The sequence below is a fragment of the Microtus oregoni genome, unplaced genomic scaffold, assembly GCF_018167655.1.
Source record: "Microtus oregoni isolate MIOR12 unplaced genomic scaffold, Mior012 000020F_ref0000438, whole genome shotgun sequence".
NCBI lineage: Eukaryota > Metazoa > Chordata > Mammalia > Rodentia > Cricetidae > Microtus > Microtus oregoni.
In genome coordinates, this window is record NW_024543079.1 from 15968036 (window position 1) to 15987624 (window position 19589).

The 19589-nt window shown below is 48.9% G+C and overlaps 1 protein-coding gene across 2 annotated transcripts in view; it reads right to left on the reverse strand.

The window, feature by feature from the left end:
* LOC121460122 (DNA (cytosine-5)-methyltransferase 3B) overlaps positions 1 to 17477 on the reverse strand; it is a 37738-nt gene extending 20261 nt beyond the window's left edge. Inside the window, exons 1-7 of one of the 2 annotated variants that reach the window (XM_041670295.1) lie at positions 17418 to 17477; positions 16847 to 17079; positions 4918 to 5095; positions 4273 to 4334; positions 3604 to 3720; positions 1306 to 1431; positions 566 to 760 (exon numbers count right to left, since the gene is read on the reverse strand). In XM_041670295.1, the coding sequence (XP_041526229.1) occupies positions 566 to 760; positions 1306 to 1431; positions 3604 to 3720; positions 4273 to 4334; positions 4918 to 5089 (672 nt within the window). In that variant the 5' untranslated portion in view covers positions 5090 to 5095; positions 16847 to 17079; positions 17418 to 17477. Of the gene's footprint in view, positions 1 to 565; positions 761 to 1305; positions 1432 to 3603; positions 3721 to 4272; positions 4335 to 4917; positions 5096 to 5262; positions 5287 to 16846; positions 17080 to 17417 lie in introns of those variants that run through there. The other variant, XM_041670296.1, reaches the window with a different exon arrangement.
* Between the last annotated feature and the right edge of the window lie 2112 nt (positions 17478 to 19589).

The following is a 19589-nucleotide window of genomic DNA, read 5'->3' on the forward strand; positions in this document are numbered from 1 at the left end:
AGGATCTCCGTGCGTTTGAGGCCAGACTAGAACAAAAGTAAATCCCAAGGCAGCCAGGGCTGTTACAGAGGAACCACCTTGAAAAACCAAAGTCGAGGGGTAGGGGGGCATTGAGTCACTAATTCTTTTTTTTTTTTTTTTTGGTTTTTTGAGACAGGGATTCTCTGTGGTTTTGGAGCCTGTCCTGGAACTAGCTCTTGTAGACCAGGCTGGTCTTGAACTCACAGAGATCCGCCTGCCTCTGCCTCCCGAGTGCTGGGATTAAAGGCGTGCGCCACCACCGCCTGGCGAGTCACTAATTCTTTTTTTTTCTTTCTTTTTTTTTTTTTTTTTTTTTTTTGATTTTCGAGACAGGGTTTCTCTGTAGCTTTTTGGTTCCTGTCCTGGAACTAGCTCTTGTAGACCAGGCTGGCCTCGAACTCACAAAGATCCACCTGCCTCTGCCTCCCGAGTGCTGGGATTAAAGGCGTGCGCCACCACCGCCCGGCGAGTCACTAATTCTTAAAGTTTTCTTTCCCCTGTACTTTGGGGATCTTGTGCACCTGGGTTCCCTTCTCAGTGGTACCTGATACTCAGTGCTGTCTCCATCTTTGCCTTCTGCCTCCAGCTGTGTAGTGTCCATGCTCTCCTGATCGATGTCCTGGGTCAAGTCAATTGATGGGATACTGCTGTTCTGAGGTATCCCTTCTTCTACGAAGGAAGGGCTGGCAGGGGACGACCATGGCGTGCTTGCTGACGATGATGCCCGACGCCTCCGAGACTATAGGTAGAAGGATGAGATTGAGACCCATTGGCAAAGCAGAAGAGGGTACATAAACAGTACCCAACAGGTTCCCTGAGAATTGAGTATGAAAGAACAAACCAGCTCCCCAGAAGACAGGGTTACAGGGACAGGGACTGGCAGTCACTCGACCACCAGGTAGGAGACAGAATAAACAGTATGAGTGTGATGATAGGCAAGGACCAGAGAGGCTCTGGAAGCTGAGCTCAGAGAGGATGGAGTCTCTGGATAACTGGCTCCTGTGCATCTGGAAACACGTGGAATGTTCTGAACCTGCTGGGGTTGCCTCAAGACAGCAGGAAAAGACATAAGAGACATGCAAGGAAGACACCAGTGGCTTTCAGCTGAGCTCCAAGGTGGGTCAGAGACCTCTTGCCCCCTCAAAGTAATTCCAAGTACGATGAGTCAGGAAAGAAAGAAGCCAGAGCCTGCGAGGCAGGAGCATGAAGAAAGCATAGGTTACATTCCACAGTCAGTGCTGTGCAGGGAGTGAAACAGATCTTGCAATCAGAGATAGGACCAACCCTGGTAGCTGGGAACTCCACGGGGTATTCCTGCACATGGTGTCGGCCCTGGCGGCCTCGGGTGATTCTGGGGGAGGCTCTTTGCCTCCCTAGCCTGGAGGTACTGTTGTTATTTCGGGTTCGCATCTGAAAGTAAGAAAGGATAAACACTGGACCTTAGGTGAAGGGACGCAGGGGAACCAATGAAGGCTCCCAAAGGTTCCTTAAGACAGCCTCAAGTTGACCTGAAGTGAAGAAGACAATTGGATATAAACATGAGTCCCATGTCACAGCACAGATTTGACCACCTGGCAGCAGCACAGAGACTAAGCAGTTGTTTGCCTTAAACCAGTATTTCTCAACTTTCCTAATATAGTTCATATTGTGACCCCCAGTCATAAAAATATCCCGTTGCTACTTCATAATTAATTTTGAAGGAGTTGAGTAGTAACATAAATATCTGGTAGCCAGGGTTATCTAATGTGTGACCTGTGTGGAAGACTCAATCGACCTCCAAAGGGTCACACCCACCTTAAGCCAAGCATTATTTCAAAAGGCTCAAGCCTCAAAATGCTGGTTTATTTAGGAAAACATTGGGGATGGGGCACACATCAGAAAAGCTCAGTTTTCTCAGAGTAGTGTGAACCTGCCTGTGGCCACCATTTATTCAAATTCTATACAACAGTTGATGGTTAGTGTGGCATTGTCTGCCTGTAATCCCACCATTTAAGAGCATGTCACAGGGGCTGGAGAGATGGCTCAAAGGCTAAGAGGTCCAACTGCTCTTCAGAGGACCCGGTTCAATCCCCACTACCCATGTGGCAGCTTATAACTGTCTATAACTCCAGTTCCTGGGAACCCAACACCCCCAGACACAGGCAAAACACCAATGCGCATAAAAAAATTAAGAAAAAAGACTGACGTAGGAGAGCCAAGTTCAAAAACAAGAGTTGAAGAAACTGGAATTCTATGTGTACAATGAGGGGAATACAAACTCATAGAAGGTGATATTACAGTAGCAGCCATTTCAACAACTCTTTGCCTGTTTTTTGTTCTGACTGGTGTATGTTTCTTCTGTTTCGTTTTGTTTGAGATGGTATTATTTATTCCTCTCTGGTGGATTAGTACTCACTGCATATACCAGCCTATTCAATGTTTTCTTGAGCCTGGGCAAACACTCATAGAAGACAATGACTCATAGAAGCAATAGGCAACTGAGTCACCACCCAGACAACTACAAATCCATCACATGTGTTAGTCATGAGAAAGAAATGGCAAGGTGGGCTGGAGAGATGGCTCAGTGGTTAAGAGCATTGCCTGCTCTTCCAAAGGTCCTGAGTTCAATTCCCAGCAACCACATGGTGGCTCACAACCATCTGTAATGAGGTCTGGTGCCCTTTTCTGGCCTGCAGACATACACACAGACAGAATATTGTATACATAATAAATAAATATTTAAAAAAAAAAAAGAAATGGCAAGGTGAACAAGTAAGAAACCAGCAATGTCTGAGGCTGACAGATATGTTCCAAAGTTTAAATCATTGGAGGGTTGTGAATATAGCTAAACCACTAGAATATAGCTTATTTTGTATAAGCTCTGGGTTTAAGCTGCAGCTGCAACCAGGTGTGAGGTGCATGTCTGCAATGCATCACAAGAGAGGCAGGTCAACCATGACCTGAAGACTGATCATGCCTCCAGCTCCCAGGCACCAGTGTTGCAGGAGTTCCACACACCCAAGCAACGTCTCATCTCCTGGCATCAGCAGGGATCTGCATTTAGACATGATCACACAGTGAGGGTGAGATACAGCCTGTTGTTGCATTGGTGACATTAATTCAGTACCCTGGAGTTTTAGTGGGGAAAGCAAATGATTGCAAAGGCCTCCTCAATGGGATGGTAGTCAGAAAATGTTGAAGATAACCAAATGTTAAGTGGCTTAGTTCATCAAGCATTTGGTGACATGTTCAGTGTGTTAATTGGACACAGCTCATCTACTCTCCACTCTGTCAAATCTTGTTTTTACCTTGAGGTTCAGGTTATGATCTAAATTATCCTGCTGTGGCTGGGGGACATCAAAACTTAACTTAGGGGTTCAGTGGATTAGGGAACTTGCCAAAGCCTGCTGCTCCTTGAGTTTGGTCCCTGGAATCTCCAGCTGGCAGTGTAACTATTCTCATGTGTTGTCACTGGCCTACAAACATCCAACACACATAAAATCAAATGTGTCCAAAAATTTGTTTAAATAATTGTCTAAGCCTTATTTTCTATGCAGGCCCAGGAAAGGTAGGAGGTGCCTGAGTTCGGCAGATGGGACTTACAGCTGGGTTTTCAGAGGGTGACCTGGTCTCCTTGGTCTCACGTGTGAGCTTTGGCATCAGTCGAACATCATCGCCATCCCCATCCTCTGCCTCACCATCTCCATTTCCTGTCAGGTCCTATGTTAAAGGAAAGAGGATGATGTAAGGGAAGCAATGGTACAGAAGCATCATTCCCTTGACATTCCCCTACGAGTACCCAAAACACATAAATACATCCTATAGTCATCTGGGGTTTTTTTTCTCTATTTAAAATTTCACACCTGCTAATCACATGATCGTTCACAAATTCAAACTGGGTTGAGAAGATAAATCCCAGATCACCAGCAAGATAAGGAAATGACTCTAATGCAGAATGCTACCTGCCAGGCACCCAATCAACTTAGTCACAACACAAGTGAGAGGACAGGAGACATGTGGGTTAAGGCCACCAGAAACTGTCTCAAACAGACAACCAAACACCAAACATGCCATGGCCAAGGTGAGCCCATTCCAGAATGATTCGAGTTTTGTTTTAATAGCATACTGATGACAGATAGGGAGACATAATTTCAAATATACAGGAAGGAAGGAATAAAAGACTTTCCGGTGCAGCAAAGAATTTCATTTGTCTGGTTTCTCAGGCAATCTAAACTGAAAGGTGCAAAACCACATGCTGAGAAGAGGTGGTACCTGAGTGTAACTCAGCAGGCCAGAGACTTCCCTCTTTGACAGCCTTGATCTTGATCTGCGGCCTGCAAGGAAGAGTTGGGAGTCCACATTTGGGAAGTAGGACAGTGATCACCAGCCTGGAGAGTGGCCTTGCTAAAATGCATCCTCAACATTCTGTCTTGGGTCAACCCCAAGCCAGTCATTTTAGGAAACCAGTGTCCCTCATCAGCTCCATGAGCTCACAGGGAAAAAGGACAGAGGGCCTGGCTTCTGCCTTCCTCTCCACAAAATAAGCATTAATATCTAAGGAGGAAGAGAAGCCCAACCCTTCCAAGTCCATGACATGTAACTGGCTGACAGGCTACATTTCCAACTTTCCCATGGCCAAGCAGCTTTTGGGATAAACAGGGAAACAGGCCACTTTTAGCCGTTTCAGAATGTCCTAATGGACACTGTAGAGGTCAAGGACAAGAAGGGACAATACAGGGGACTCCAAACCAGTAGTAGTGGAGGACTTTCAGGTAGTCTGGGAGCTTCTAAGAGGAAGAGGCAAAGCAGTAGCATCTCCTGATCATGATGAAGCCCATATCAACAGAAGATAACCAATGAGCCAGTCTCTGCTGAGACCAATCACGGAGCCTGCAGTGTCAGAGCTATGATGCTCACCTCTGCTCTCCAGTGTGCTGTCAGCCTCTGTGCAGATTGCCTCCAAGACTGGGGGTGAGGGGGCATCCTTAGTGTCTGAGGAATGGTCACTACAGTTCCCATTGACAATGACACTTTCCTCACCCCCACTGGCACCCTCTTCTTCATTCAGATGTCTGCTGTCTCCCTTCATTGTTTCCTGGGAGAAAAGATCCGGATAAGTAGGAGAAACGGGGGCATGAAAGGGCTGCATATTCCAAGTTTTATATCACAGGTTCTCTACTCTCAGCCCAAGAGACCCCAGGACATATTCCGAGGCTGATATCCTGTCCATATTCCCAGACGCCTCCTAATTTGGAGGCTCACCAAATTTGGAGGCTCAGGACCTGGTTCAATGTAGCTGGCTAGGTGGGCTCAAAGTCCCAAGACAGAAGAGGAGGGTGGTGCTAAGGCTGGGGTCTGAGACTGGGGCTGCAGTACAATTGGCCAGTACTTCAAACAGTGCCATTTAGAGTATGCTTATCTGGGCCCGCTGGAGCCAACCTAAGATCTCTTCTTCCTGGCCCCTTTTCCCTGACCAGCCTCTGCAGAGCCTTGAGAAGCCAGTTCACTCTTTTCCATCATGACCCCTTTGTTTGGGTCTCTAGGTCTCCTTTCCCCTTGCCCCTCCTCTCAGATAGGCTTCTCAGCAGCTCAAGACCCACTCCAGCCCATCCTCTGGGGCCCATTGGTCAGTGGACCTGTCACTCATTGCCTCCCTCATCAGCTGGGGGTGAACCTCAAGTTCTGAAGGGAAGGAAGAATGTAGAAAAAGCAGTGGCAAAGGCTGTGGCAGTCACCAGGATTGACAGATCTTACTTGTTGTGGCCTTGCCCCACACCCAGGACTTGGTCTTCCTATTGCTGTCTCTCTAGTAATCCAGCTAAGACTGTGAGAACCAGGTCCTCAAAGATAAATCGGTAAGCCTGTGTGACCCTTGCCCTGACTCACACAACACTATGAGCACCAATTAGGCATATGTACATGTAAGAATCTGTATCTGTGCGGGTAACCTGTACACGCTTTCAATCAACACTCAGGAGAGGTAGAGGCAGATGGATCTCCAGGACACATGGGGCTACATTGTAAGATCCTGTCTCAAACCTCAAACAACCTCCCCCCCTCAAAAAGAAAACAGAAACTGTACCTTTCTAACAGACAACTGTGTGCCCATTCTGGTGCCCCTGGAAAGAACCTGAGGTCAACACGAAAAGCTGCCTCAGAAGACAAAGGATGCTGAGAATGTGGTGCTTGTCTGGCATTTCAGGACCAGAGTTAGAAGACCAGCACTGCAAAAATTATGAATGGTAAAATATGGCCCTGACTCTAAAAATGAAATAAGGGCCACGCACACAGGAGACAAGGATCTCTCTCTGTGAGTTCAAGGTCAACCTGGTCTGTAGAGTGAGTTCTTAGAGAATTTACCACCATGAGAAAATTAAAGCTATCCCATAGTTGCTCACATTTGTAATACAAAAATTTGGTAAACTAAGAAACATAGCCTCAAAAGTCAAAGCCAAAGGGCTACACAGATAAGCCCTGCCTTGAAAAATAAAAAGGGGGGAGGGGGAGCTGGAGAGATGGCTCAGAGGTTATGAGCACTTCCTGCTCTGCCAGAGGTCCTGAGTTCAATTCCCAGCAACCACATGGTGGCTCATAACCACCTGCAATAAAATCTGGTGCCAACTTCTGGCCTGCGGGGACACATGCAGGCAGAACATTGTAAAAGGGGGTGGGGAGAAGACAAACAAAAACCAGACTGGACCACATAGTGAAACCTACTTAAAACTAAAATCCCAGAACTGAGAATGCAAAAGCAGGCAGATTCCTATGAATCTGAGACCAGTCTAGTCTACATAGCAAGTTCCAGGACAGCCAGGCCTACATCATGGGACCCTGATAAATAATTAAAAGAGATGGAGAGATAGCTCAGTGGTTAAGGAGAACTGGCTTCCCACTTTTTCTTCCAGAGCACTAGGATCAATTCCCAGCACCCACATGGTGGCACACAATCCTCTGTAACCGCAGTTCCAGGGGAGGCACTGTGCAGACATCTATGCAGGCAAAACACCCACCAACCAAAATAAATAAATCTTTTTAAATAATAAAATTATGTGAATCAAATATAGACAAAAAAGCTTTTTATCCCCCCAGGAAATGAACGTTAAGTTTACTTTTTCATTCTGTCAGAGACAGATTCTACTGTATCCAAGAATCCTTAAGACAGTGCAGGCTGGCTTTGAACCCATAGCAGTTAGCCTCAGAAGTACTGAGATTGGAGGCGTGAACTATGCCTGGCTTGCTCCTTCAGCTGGTGTGCATCCACCCTTTTGATACTGAACTATGTTAACTACAAATCTCAGGCATGAGAACTGGATATATCAAGTCTATACACACACACGTTACTGTTTGGTTTTAGTTTTGTTTTATTTTTTAATTTTGTTTCTTTGTAGTCCTGACTGCCCTCCCGAGTGCTATGCTAGATCAGAATTAAAGGCATGCACACTGTCGTAAGTTTCTACCTTTGAACTGATTTCAGTTATCCACGGGCATCAGGTTGCATCATGCCTGGAATCTCATCCCGTGTTCACGTTGTACAGCCCAAGGAAGTCACTCACCACATACCCTTGTGTGCAGGAACTCTATCTGGTTTCCGGTCTCTTCCTTGCTCAACACTCACCATGAAAAGCTATCGACCAGGCGAACCTTCTAGAAGCAGCACCTAGTGCCAGTGCCAGAGTACATGATAGGCTTCTTACCCACCAGGGGGCGCTGTGTAGCTCAGGATGAACAGGCCCCATGTTGCTTGCCCAAGGGTATATTTGCAATTTATTCAAGGGAGCCCATACTGCCTCCTTTATACTTGCCCAAGCATGAGCTCTCCCCAAACGGGGTATGTGGACCTCATTACAACTGCAGGCCAGAGCCAGAGCCAGAGCCAGAGCCAACCTTGGACTTGATAATGCAGGCTTTAGCTACAATCTCAGTCTTAGGCTAAACCTAACTAACCTGCTCCACCAGGGTTTTAAACTTTATCAAGATCCTTAGCTGATTAGTCTGCACATTAAAGATTCACTGTTCTTACACAGACAAACAGAAAACGAGCTTCCTTCACCTTCACCCGTGCTCCACAGTGCTTGGACTTCTTTCACAACTCAAGGACTGTCTTCTGATCCCCAGGCTAGGGGAAGTGTCTGATCCAGTCCCATTAGCGATGCACCATGGCTTGGTAGAACAAAACGGCTGAGGCCAGAAAGGCAGACTTTCAGGAAGGCTGCTGGAATGCGTTCAGAATAAGCATTTCCCCTCAGACCATATCAGTGTCACTAAGCAATCTGAGTGGCCTGCTCTGAGTGGGAGACTGAACCCTAGTGGGACACTTGAGAGTCCAGGCCCTCAAGACACTGCAAGGGGGAGCCATACAGTCAAGAGCTGGTGTGGGGTTGGAGCCCTAAAGCAAGGGCATGCATGACCTCCTGCAGGGTGGGCGGTGGGTTTTCTCACACAGCCTTGGACTTCAGTCCCTCAGACAGGCCCTAACTGGGTCACCAGAAGCCAGACAGGACTGGTGCCCTCTTCCTACACAGGTCCAAGCGGACCTGCTGCCCAGAGCAGACAATGATTAACTACCTCAGACCTTCCCCCAGGGCATTAGCAATGCCTAGTAGGCTAATGTCTGATAGGTGGGCGACATCCCTTCCCACAAGCACACCAGTATCCCACAGAACTCCTGCCTGGTCCCACAGGCAAGAGTCTGGCAAGGAGCCCTGTTGTTCCTGCCCATTACCTGGGTGCCCCTACACACAGGGGCTGGCCATTACTCCTGTTAAAAGCACTTCTCTGGCAGAGAGGCTTGGGTTGCCCTGCAAGGTGGCTTACAACTGCTGCAACTCCAGTTACATGGGCCTGCCTGACTGCCTCTTCTAGTCTCCTCAAAGACCATACCGTGCTACATTCAGGCCTACAAGTTAAACCCTCCCTACAAAACAAATGGGGAGGGTGCTATCAGACCGGATATATAACTTAGGTAAAGAGAACTTAGTTGCCTAGCATTCATAGAGCCTGGCACCCCCAAAAGTCAGTTCACCCTCAGGGATTGATATATGCCAGATAACAAATCTCTTCCCAGGTACCTCATTTTGGCTTCTGGCAGCTCAAAGCTAGCGTTTCCTGAGTAATATAGCCCCTATCACAAGCCAATCGCCTTCCAGTAGGGTTGCTAAACTGGCTTTCTTCCCAGGGGAGGTCCTAACAGGTCGCCACACTGTCTTGTCAAACTGAACACAGGTAGCATTCTCAGGTCTTTGCTGTATGGAGCCCGAACACAGCACATAAGGTTGGCATCTCCTACTGCCAACCATGCAGGAGAAATTAGGATGTCAAAAGCAACCCTGACAATTCGAATGCCCAGGCAATCTAGGGCACATACATGCCTTACTGATATTTCTGAAGACAAGCAGACAGACCCCTTATGTGCTATTAAGGATGCATCAGCCACTCAGGGGCTTGGAGCATAATCTAGCATTGTGTTTACCTTCCCTAACCTTGGGAGCAAAGGTAATCTGACTGTTTCCCAGAGACGGGGTCCAGCATATGACTCAGGGGTGGGCAGCAGTGCAGGAACCAGGTCAGAGGAGATCAAATGTGATGTGGCAGACAAGAGGGGGAAATGACACCCCCAATTAGACTCAAAGAAGGCCCAAGAGCTCCTACCAACCACAGGAATGAATTTGATGTCATCCTCCAGGCCGGCCAGCAAGGCAGCTACTCCATAGCATCTTGTAATATTAATGGCATTCAATGTGTCCCTGACAGGGAGGGTGCCAAGGGAAAGTGGAAGTCTGTCTCACCTACAGCTGCAGGACAAAACAAAGGAAAGAGGCAGAGGGTGTAAGAGTCCCACCTGCCCCAAGGGCCCTGACAATCCGCAGCCTTCCTGAGTGTCACCCCCAGAGAAATAGCAGATATGCTACTTTTTACAGGAAGATACACTGTAGCTCAGAGGAACAGCGTCTAGTCAGGTTCACACAGCTGCAAGAGCCAGAGACTTAGTCCACTATAGTTCTTACCAGGCCTGGGAACATAGCAGAGGTATAATTAAAGTTTGTGGGGCTAGAGAGGGCTCAGAGACTAAGTTAGCATTTGGTGCTCTTCCACTGGACGCCCTCTTCTGGCCTCTGAGGGTAATTCAAGTATGTGGTGCAGACACATGCAAGCAAAACAACCATAACCTTAAAAAGTAAATCTTGACCAAAATAATAATAATAATAATAATAATAATAATAATAATAATAATAATAATAATAATTGCAGAGGGCCAGAGAGAGAGAGAGCTGGGTCATGAAAGCCACCAAGCCTGACAGTACAAGTCCAATCCCCAGAACACAGGTACATGAGCATGTGTGTACTTAAACACTGTTTTCGTTGAGGGTTTATTTTGTTTTCATTTAGGTTGTGAAGACTGCTACTCCCTACATAGATCAGGCTGGCCTTGAACTCAGACCCACCTCCCTGCCTGTGTCTTGAGTGCTAGAATCAAAGGTGTGTACCATCATGCAGAAAGGGACACCCTGTACCCAACAGTCATGCTACTCTGCCGGTGCAGAAGCACCAGAGCTTGTCTTAGGATGAAATAAAATCAAGCCAGGCACTGGTGATGCACACCTTTAATCCCAGCACTCAGGAGGCAGAGGCAGGTGGATCTCTGTGAGTTCGAGGCCAGCCTGGTCTACAAAAGCTAGTTCCAGGACACACTCCAAAGCTAGAGAAACCCTGTCAAGAAAGAAAGAAAGAAAGAAAGAAAGAAAGAAAGAAAGAAAGAAAAAAATCTAGCCCAGGATATGGCCTTCTCATCCTGCCACACACCAGCCTTTGATATCAAATGTCCTTGAAGACAGGCATGGTAGTGAATGACTAAAATATCAGCACTTGGGATGAGAGGATTGGGGGTCCAAGGCCACCTGGGCAGTGCAGTCAGATCCTATCTCGAAAATAATTTGTATCCCAGCATTCAGTTGGTGGCTCACAAATGCTTAAGTCCAGTTCCATTAGGTCTACTGCCCTCTTCTGGCTCCCATGTGCACTACATACATGCGGTACACATAAACAAAAAAGGATTTTAAAAACAGGGGTTGGGGGAGAGAGGGCTCAATGTTTAGGAGCATGTATTGAGGGGCAGCAGAGGGCAGCTCCTGCCAGAAGGGGCCGTGTTAAAGTAGAAAAACCTGCGCATCACAACCATGCTATTCTTATCATAGGCATTAGCCATACTCCTGCCGCTTTCCAGGGCTGAGGGTGTAGTTCAGTTCTTGCCTAGCAGGCATGAAGGAGCTCAATCCCATGCACCAGTGGCATACCCAAAACCTACTTGGGAAACACTTCAGAATTCTCACTGCATGAGAATCAGAAGCTCAAAGCAATCCTCACCTACAAAAAGAATGACATCGGTCTGGACAATGTGAGATCCTGTCTCTAAAACATAAAAATAAGAAACAGTAAAAAAGCATAAGTGGTGAGACTAGAGAGATGGCTCAGCAGTTAAGAGTAATGACACCTCTTCCAAAGGTCCAGAGTTCAATTCCCAGTAACCCCCATGGTGGCTCTCAACCATCTCTCATGGGATCTCACGTCCTCTCTTCTGCATAAAGGTGTACATGTAGGTAGAACACTTCTATACATTAAAAAAAATATTTTTTAAAGAAAGCATAAAAGGCATAAGCCTGTAATTCCAGCACATGGAGGCAAGAGGACCATTAGTTCAAAGCATCCCAGCCTCAAGCTCAGCCCGAATACTTGAGACCATGTCTTGATAACATTAAATGTATGTGCACTATGTGAATGGCAAGTGCCAGAAGCAGGGGTCGGGTCCTCTGGAACTGGAGTTCCATATGGTTGGGAGCCCATCCTGTGGGGAAATGAATGCAGGGGCTCTCTCTATAAGAGCCAAGTGTCCTTAGCCACTGAGCCCTCTCCTGCATCAGAAGCCACCTTTTGAGGACTGCCCCATTACCTGGGTGAGGTTCAGATTTGTCCACCTCAGAGCCCTGAAGCAAGTCAGCAGGAAAGGTGTTACTGGTACCAACCTACACTGGAGTGTCTTGATCCAACACATCCTGTCAGCGGCTTATTGGATGAAGTCAGGTTGAGGCAGGGGCACTAGAAAGTCATTTCCAATGGAATTCCAATGCATAACCCACTCCAAGCTAATGAGACCATCCCTGTTGGTGGTGCCGTTGAATGTAACCCTGGTTGACCTGGAACTCACTATGTAGTACAGGCTACCCTAGAACTCTTGTCAATCTTGTCTTAGCCTCCTGGAATGTTGAATTTAGAGGCACCAGATTCTATCCATTAACACACTGTGAGGGAAACAATTCTGTGACCAATTCTGCACACAACCAAAGAAATAGATGAGCCTGCTGGGCGGTGGGGGCATATGCCTTTAATCCCAGCACTTGGGAGGCAGAGGCACATAAATCTCTTGAGTTCGAGGCCAGCCTGGCCTACACCATGAGTTCCAGGACAGTCTACAAAGCTACACAGAGAAACGATGCCTCAAAAAGCCAAAAAGAGAAGGAGGAAGAGGAAAATAGATGAGCCTTCCTACCTCATCAAACAAGGCAGGAAAAAGGCGGGCCAACAGGTTTTTCCTAATTGACTTTTCGTTACAGTTAGGACACAGCTTTCTTCCGTGCTGCCCGGTGTCACCAATGTCAGTGTGGAAGCTGCTGAGACTAGACCACCCACCCATCTTCTCCATGAAAGAGGGACCTATACCAGGCAAGCTAGATGATTCTATTCCGACTGGCTAAGGCTGATGGACTTATCCCAAATAACTTTTGACCAGAAGAGATCTGAGAATATTTGTCATAAATAATAGTGAGAGAGTAGCCAGGCGGTGGTGGCTCACGCCTTTAATATAGCAGAGCTCAGGAGACAGAGGCAGGCCAGCCTGGTCTACAGAGCAAGTTCCAGGACAGACAGAATTGTTACACAGAGAAACCCTGTTTCAAAAAAGCAAAAACAAAAACAACAAAAGACACAAGAAACTAAACAAACCAAGTCCAGGAGAGAGAAAAAAACACCATTTTAGAAACTCTACTCCCAAATCTCAAGCAAAGCACTGCCCAAAGAAGTTCATTTGTTGAGCCAGGAGTTATGTCTTCTTTGAGGGGTGTTGCCAAACCTGACCAGGGCCTCAGGCAAGCCTCGTGTACCCTACACAGAAGAGCTCCTCGGTCCCATTAACCAATAAGTCCCATAAACAACTGATCCCACTCAGACTGACATAAAAGTTTCAACATCAAATGTTGAGCTGAGCCGGGTGGGTCGTGGTGCACACCTTTAATCCCAGGCAGGGGCAGGTAGATCTCTGTGAGTCCCAGGCCAGCCTGGTCTACAGAGTAAATTCCAGGATAGCCAGGGCTACACAGAGAAAGTCAGTCTCAAAAAAAGATAGATAAAACTAAGCTAAAACATGTTGTTCTGTGTATATACACAGCACAACGCATTAAACCCAGGGGCCCCCGTACTGGCTGGGAACTACATCCTCTACATTTGACTCCTCAGAGTCTTTCCTACTGTTTACTCAAGGGAACTTCATCATCTCCAGCTCCCATAAAGCAAACTCTATAGACAGAGCCAGGTGGTGGTGGTGCACACCTTTAATCCCAGCACTCGGGAGGCAGAGGCAGGCGGATCTCTGTGAGTTTGAGGCCAGCCTGGTCTACAAGAGCTAGTTCCAGGACAGGCTCCAAAGCTAGAGAAACCCTGTCTTAATAAATAAATAAATAAATAGCAGAGCAAGGGAGCTCAGGGCACCTCCTTCTTTGTAGAATGTCGACCCTGGGCATGTTGCCTCATATTACTACTCTACAATGGATTTTAATTAAACTTGGGCTTTCCTCAACATAGAGAATGAGCAATTGGTACACTAACCTAAAAATATGGGCAAAGGTACAACCATATCCACTTCTCAGCTGGGAGGGTGCTTCAGAAAACTAACTCGACACAGCAACAAGAATGCATGTTCCCAGCCAGAGGCAGACCTCCAAACACCTGCCCTGTGCGGCCCTGCTATCCTTCCGCAGGGCAGGGGTCCTGAGACGGTGACCGGCGCTAAAGTGCAAATGTCCCCTACTAAGAGCTAGTCACAACCAGGGAGGTGACTAGATCTCCCAGAGCCCCATCATCTATAAAGGGGCCCCCCATGGGATTCACAAAGTCCCACTTGCAAAAGACGTGACAAACAGACCTGCTCTAAATTACAAGTATTGAGGGGGGCAATGGATGGAGGTTAGGGAGGAGAGGAAAGGAGAAGGTCAGGCAAGCCCATCCTGGTAAGTATACACCTGAGGCCAGGCCTGGTGACACATGCCAGCACTTGGGGGCAAGGAAGCAACGCTGTTTGAAACAGATTATGTAACAAAAAAAAAAGCCCTATTATTTCTTAAGGTAAAAAAAAAAATCCACCAGGTCTGAGATTGCCCCCTGTACCACAGTAAAGTACCCGGGGAGACTTCAAATTTAGCAAGGGCTATCTCAGAAATGCTTATCCAAACTGACATGGAAGTTGGTCTGGGACAAAGAAATGCCAGGGGACATTTCCCTGGATGGAGTGTTTGTCCAAATGTCCACTGAAATCGGGTGCCTCGGGCTGCCATAATGAGGGGTGACAGGCGTCTCCAGGTCACAGGCACCACATGGTTGGAGGAAGGGCAGGCAGAGAAGCAGCCTCCCCAGCCCCACCTCCCTTCCTCCTCCCTCAGCCCCCTGCAGCTCCCAGATCCTCTTCTCCCCTCCCCCAACCTTTGCAGGGGTAAGGGTTTTGCCTATGGCTTTAAAGAGGATGTGGCTGGCCTCAGCAGCCCCTTTGTCTTGGCTCTCTCCACCCCGACAGGAAAGGTGAAGGATTTTGCTTAGCTTTACAATTACACCTTCAGTCAGCCTCATGCTTGGAGGGGGAAGGAGCAAAAAAGTAGCCCCAACCATAAAAACACAGCCCTTTTTCAAAGGGAACAAAGGGGGCTGGTGATGGAGAAGGCTCTGCAGGTAAAGGTACTTGCAGCCAAGGCTAACGACCTAAGCTCACTCTCCAGATCCACATGGTGGAGTGTACTACTTCGAGTTCTCCTGACCTTCACAATGGAGCCACATTCGTGTACACACATATAAAATAAAGTATAATAATTTTTTAAAGGAAACAAAGACAGCCCTTCCTGCCAACTCCCCAGTCACAGACAATGATGGTTTAGAAATGCTTCCATAACTAAGAATTGAAACAGTACCTCAGGAAGGCAGGAAAAGGAGGGGCTGGCAAAGGTGACTCTCCATTCCGCTCTCAGCACAGGCTACCTCGACAGTCACGTGCTGGGGCCTACTCTAGGTACCACTGAGTGTTCCACCTTAAAGATGGAAGGTTTTAGAGCTGATCCTTGTGAAGATTGTTCCTATTGCACGGATGTAACAACTAAGACACTGGGCTAGTGCTCTAATTGCTTAGCAATAATACCATCTAAGCACAAATCCAAAGCTACGCTTGCCTGAGAAGGTCAGCCCGTGCTGGGAGGTAATGAGGCCAACTACATAAACACAAATGCTTGCTGCATTACCAACCCTACAATAGTTTTACCTTGAAGGTGGGAGATGCAACCCAGTAGTAGATGGCTTGCCTGAAATAAGACCCTGAATTAGGTCCCAAAGCACCTTTTTTGAGGGGAGGAGGGGGCAGATAAGATTCCCAAATCTGGAAAGGCTAAGTATATACCTGAGGTTTCCAAAGGCCAGCACACAAGCCTTAACAGGCCTAGCGAACACAGGGTCAGTGTCGTCAGTCCGCCAAAACCCACAACATCCACAAGTCAGGAAGCACTCACGCTACTGGGCCCTTAATTCCTTTTCATTCTACACGCCTCAGACTGCAAAGCGGGAATCACGGACTCCGTGCCGCAAGCCTCAAGGATGTAGGGGGTTGCAGGCTGGAGGCAGAGGCATGTGGAGACCACAGGACTGCAGCCACAGGTGGTTAGAGCAAGACACGCTGCGCCTCTGGGCAGTCCATCCTTGTGACCATAGGACTCCGTTTTCCCGGTTGAACCTTCTAGCCTGGAAGAACTCCACAGGCGTCCTTAAGCAATCCCTGAAGTAAGTACAGATGCTCGCGTGCTAGTAAGTGAAGGCAGAGGTTTCTTTTGTTTTATTTTGGTTTTGATTTGTTTCATTAAGGTCTCGGTGTAGGGATTGGGAAGTGGGGCCACCTCACCCCGGAAGAAAGTTAAGAATGGAAAGTGAGCCCCTAGGGCAGCCGGCGTGGTGAGGCACCGCCCCCAGCTCCTCCCAGGCCAGGTGTGCTCAGGCGGCCCCTCCCGGCTGCCGGCTGCACCTCAACTCAGGTGGCTCCGCTCCGGAGGACCCCGGGGACAACGCCCATCTCGCATCTCCACTGGCCGGTAGGTACCCAGAGCACCATCCCAACCTGGGGGTGTCCGTCACGCGAAGTTCCAAGTCAGAAGGGATCCACATCACCGCTACCTTGACGAGACAGCTTCTTCCACTACATCCGAACCATCCCTCCCCGAGGAGGCTGCGGGTGAGCCGGGGCCAGTTAAGGACACTGGGTCCCGGGGACAGCAACCCGTCGAGCCCTATTCCGCTACCAAGTGCCCTCAACTCGAGATTCCAGAGAAGCGACACATCTCCTTCCCTGAACTATTTATAAAGAATGGGGTGCAATGGAGGCGTCGCTTCCTCTGCCCCCATGCCTGGTACCCGTGTCCCCGTACCGCTAAGCACCACGCGCCCCGTTCCCTCCGGTTCCCCGCAAACCTGCAGGCGCCTCTAGAGGACCTGTCGCCCCAGCACGCACCCAACCCCAGACTCCAGCTTCCGGTCCCCTGGAGCGCTGGTCACTCACCTGCCGCGAGGCTTGCTGTGGCAAGGCGCCGTGGTCCCGCCGCGGGTCGTGGCCAGCGGACTGCGCGGAGTGCCCGGCTCGCGAATCTCCGGCGCCGATCGCCGCGCTACGTTTACTTGGGCCGCTTAACCCCCGCGCTGCCGGCCGGGAGCGGCCGTGCGCTCGCCCGCGCGCCAGTGGGCCGCCCGGGTTGGTTCGGGGCGTAGAGGCGGGAGAGTCCACGCGGGCTGCAGCTGCGAGGCGAGGGGAGGCGGTGAGGACGCTGAGGGCCAGGCGAGCACGGGAGTGGGTGGGGAGGGGGCGGCGCCGCTGCCCTTGTAGCCCCGGCCCGGCCTCGCCCCGCCCCCGCTCGGGGGCGCCCCCACCGCAGCCACTCACCGGCCGGCCGGGCCAAGGGGACGGACGAGGGAGATTTGAAATCCCTCCCGAGCCTCCTAGCCCCGCCTCCTCGGGCGCCGCCCCTGGGCCCCCTATGTCTGGAGGGTCACCCTCGGGAATGATCCGATCACAGGGACTCCACCTGAGATTCCCCTGGGCTGTCCCCCACGCCCGAGCGGATGCACACACGCACATGCAAGCACACACTGGCAGCTCTGGATGCCCGACCCAGAGAGGGAAGAGCTGCGGCTGGAGTCACACAGCAACCCTGCATCCGCTTTTCCACCATCCCTCCGCTGCAAGGCTGGCCAGGGCGCTGCTGTGGCCTTGCAGGTCACCAGCTGGGGACCCCGTTACTGCTTCCTGCCTTCACCCAGCTTCGCCTTTGTCAGCCATTTTGAAGGGAAAGGAGGCCCTTCGAGGAAGAAGCAAGCATTCGTGTTCCCCCGACTACCTGGATTCTCGTGCCAACTGGGGAGATGTACTATTCCGCAGCTTAGAGCTGCCTCGGCCATAAGTCCCATTGGGAAAACATTAATATTTATAATAGGCACCTGACGTTTATATTTCTTTATTTTCTTTCTTGCCTGCTTGTTGTCTGTCCCCATACTTTAGATGGTGAACACCAAAGTAGATACTAAATAAATATATGTGAAATGAATGCGCAGAACGAACGATTGCAATGACGAACTACAAGGCCAAGCACGTGCTGGCTCCACTTGGCCTTCACAAATCTCCTACTCTGTTGGCTCCCTGACTTCACTCCAACCTGTTCTCCGTTTTACTGTTCCTCAGATGCACCAAACAGTTTTCTTAAGGTGAATGAGTGCTTTGGTGTCTCTTTCCTCCTTAGACTCTGTTTCCTTATGTCTGTCACAGGAGGAAGCTTTTCATTACTACACAGGACAATCTTTCCTTCAAGGCTCCTTGTGTTCCCATAACACTTAAGCCTCTCTAAGATTGTCTTGTATATTCTTGTCTGCATTTCCCTCGCAGGGGGGCAGGGGACCTCACTCTAGGAAGATGGAAGCCACAGCTCTCTGTCTCTCCAGCCCACAGGGGGCCTAGCATCAAAAGGAGCTAACTCAACACAAGTTTGCTGAATGAATGAATCTCCACAGGTTTCCTGCCTCGGGAGCTCCAGCTTGAGTTAAACACAGCTTCCCCCAGCACCTCTGCCTGGCTGAGAGTAATTGAGCAAGTGGGGACTACTTTGGGAACTTCAGGTTTCAACATTCTCTGGGCCTTATTCCACTTAAAAAAGAATAGAAAGGCCAAGAGACAAAAGAAGAGAAAGACTTAAACAGAGCCCAGTGGAGGTCTGACCTCATGGGGAGGGCCAGCAGGAACTTCTTGGCACTGGGACAAACAGCTCTAAAGTGTGACCCACAAGTTGGTGCAGAAAGAGAATGCCTTAAGCATCCAAATTAGCAGGTGGTCTTGGTCTTGGTCTTGTAATTTGGAATGGACCATAAGTATCCAGAGAATAGCAGGACCTGGTCGATCCTGCCTGGAATCCCAGCGCTTGGGAGTTGCCTCATTCAAGGCCATCCTCAGCTACACAGCAAGTTCCAGACCAAACTGGCCTGTATGAGTGTATGAGACCTTGTCTAAATCCCTCTCTCCCCAACCCAGGAAAAAAAAAAAAGCCAGGAGAACGGGAGTAAGAAAACTACCTTCAGGGCTGGACAGATGGCTAAGTGGTTAAGAATGCTGGCTGATCTTCCAGAGGACGGGAGTTCAATACCAAGCACCCATATGCAGCTCACAACACAGTTCTAGGGGACCCAACACCCTCTTCTGCCTTTCACAAACATACATGAAAGCAAACACCATACACACAAAATAATAATCATATTTTAAAAGAAAGAATACTAGGGAAGCATGATGGCACATACCGTTAAGCCCAGCAGGATCTCTGTCAGTTGGAAGCTGGCCAGGCTGGTCTTCATTGCATGTTCCAGGTCAGTTAAGGTTATCTAGTGAGATCTTGTTGGAAGAAAGAAACTAATCCCAATAGCCGGGCGGTGGTGGCGCATGCCTTTAATCCCAGCACTCGGGAGGCAAAGGCAGGCGGATCTCTGTGAGTTCGAGACCAGCCTGGTCTCCAAGAGCTAGTTCCAGGACAGGCTCCAAAACCACAGAGAAACCCTGTCTCAAAAAACAAACAAAAAAAAAAAGAGAGAGAGGCAGAGGCAGGCGGATCTCTGTGAGTTCGAGACCAGCCTGGTCTACAAGAGCTAGTTCCAGGACAGGCTCCAAAACCACAGAGAAACCCTGTCTCGAAAAAGCAAAAAAAAAAAAAAAAAAAAAAAAAGAAAGAAAGAAAGAAAGAAACTAATCCCAAGAGAGCACAAAGCTTCAC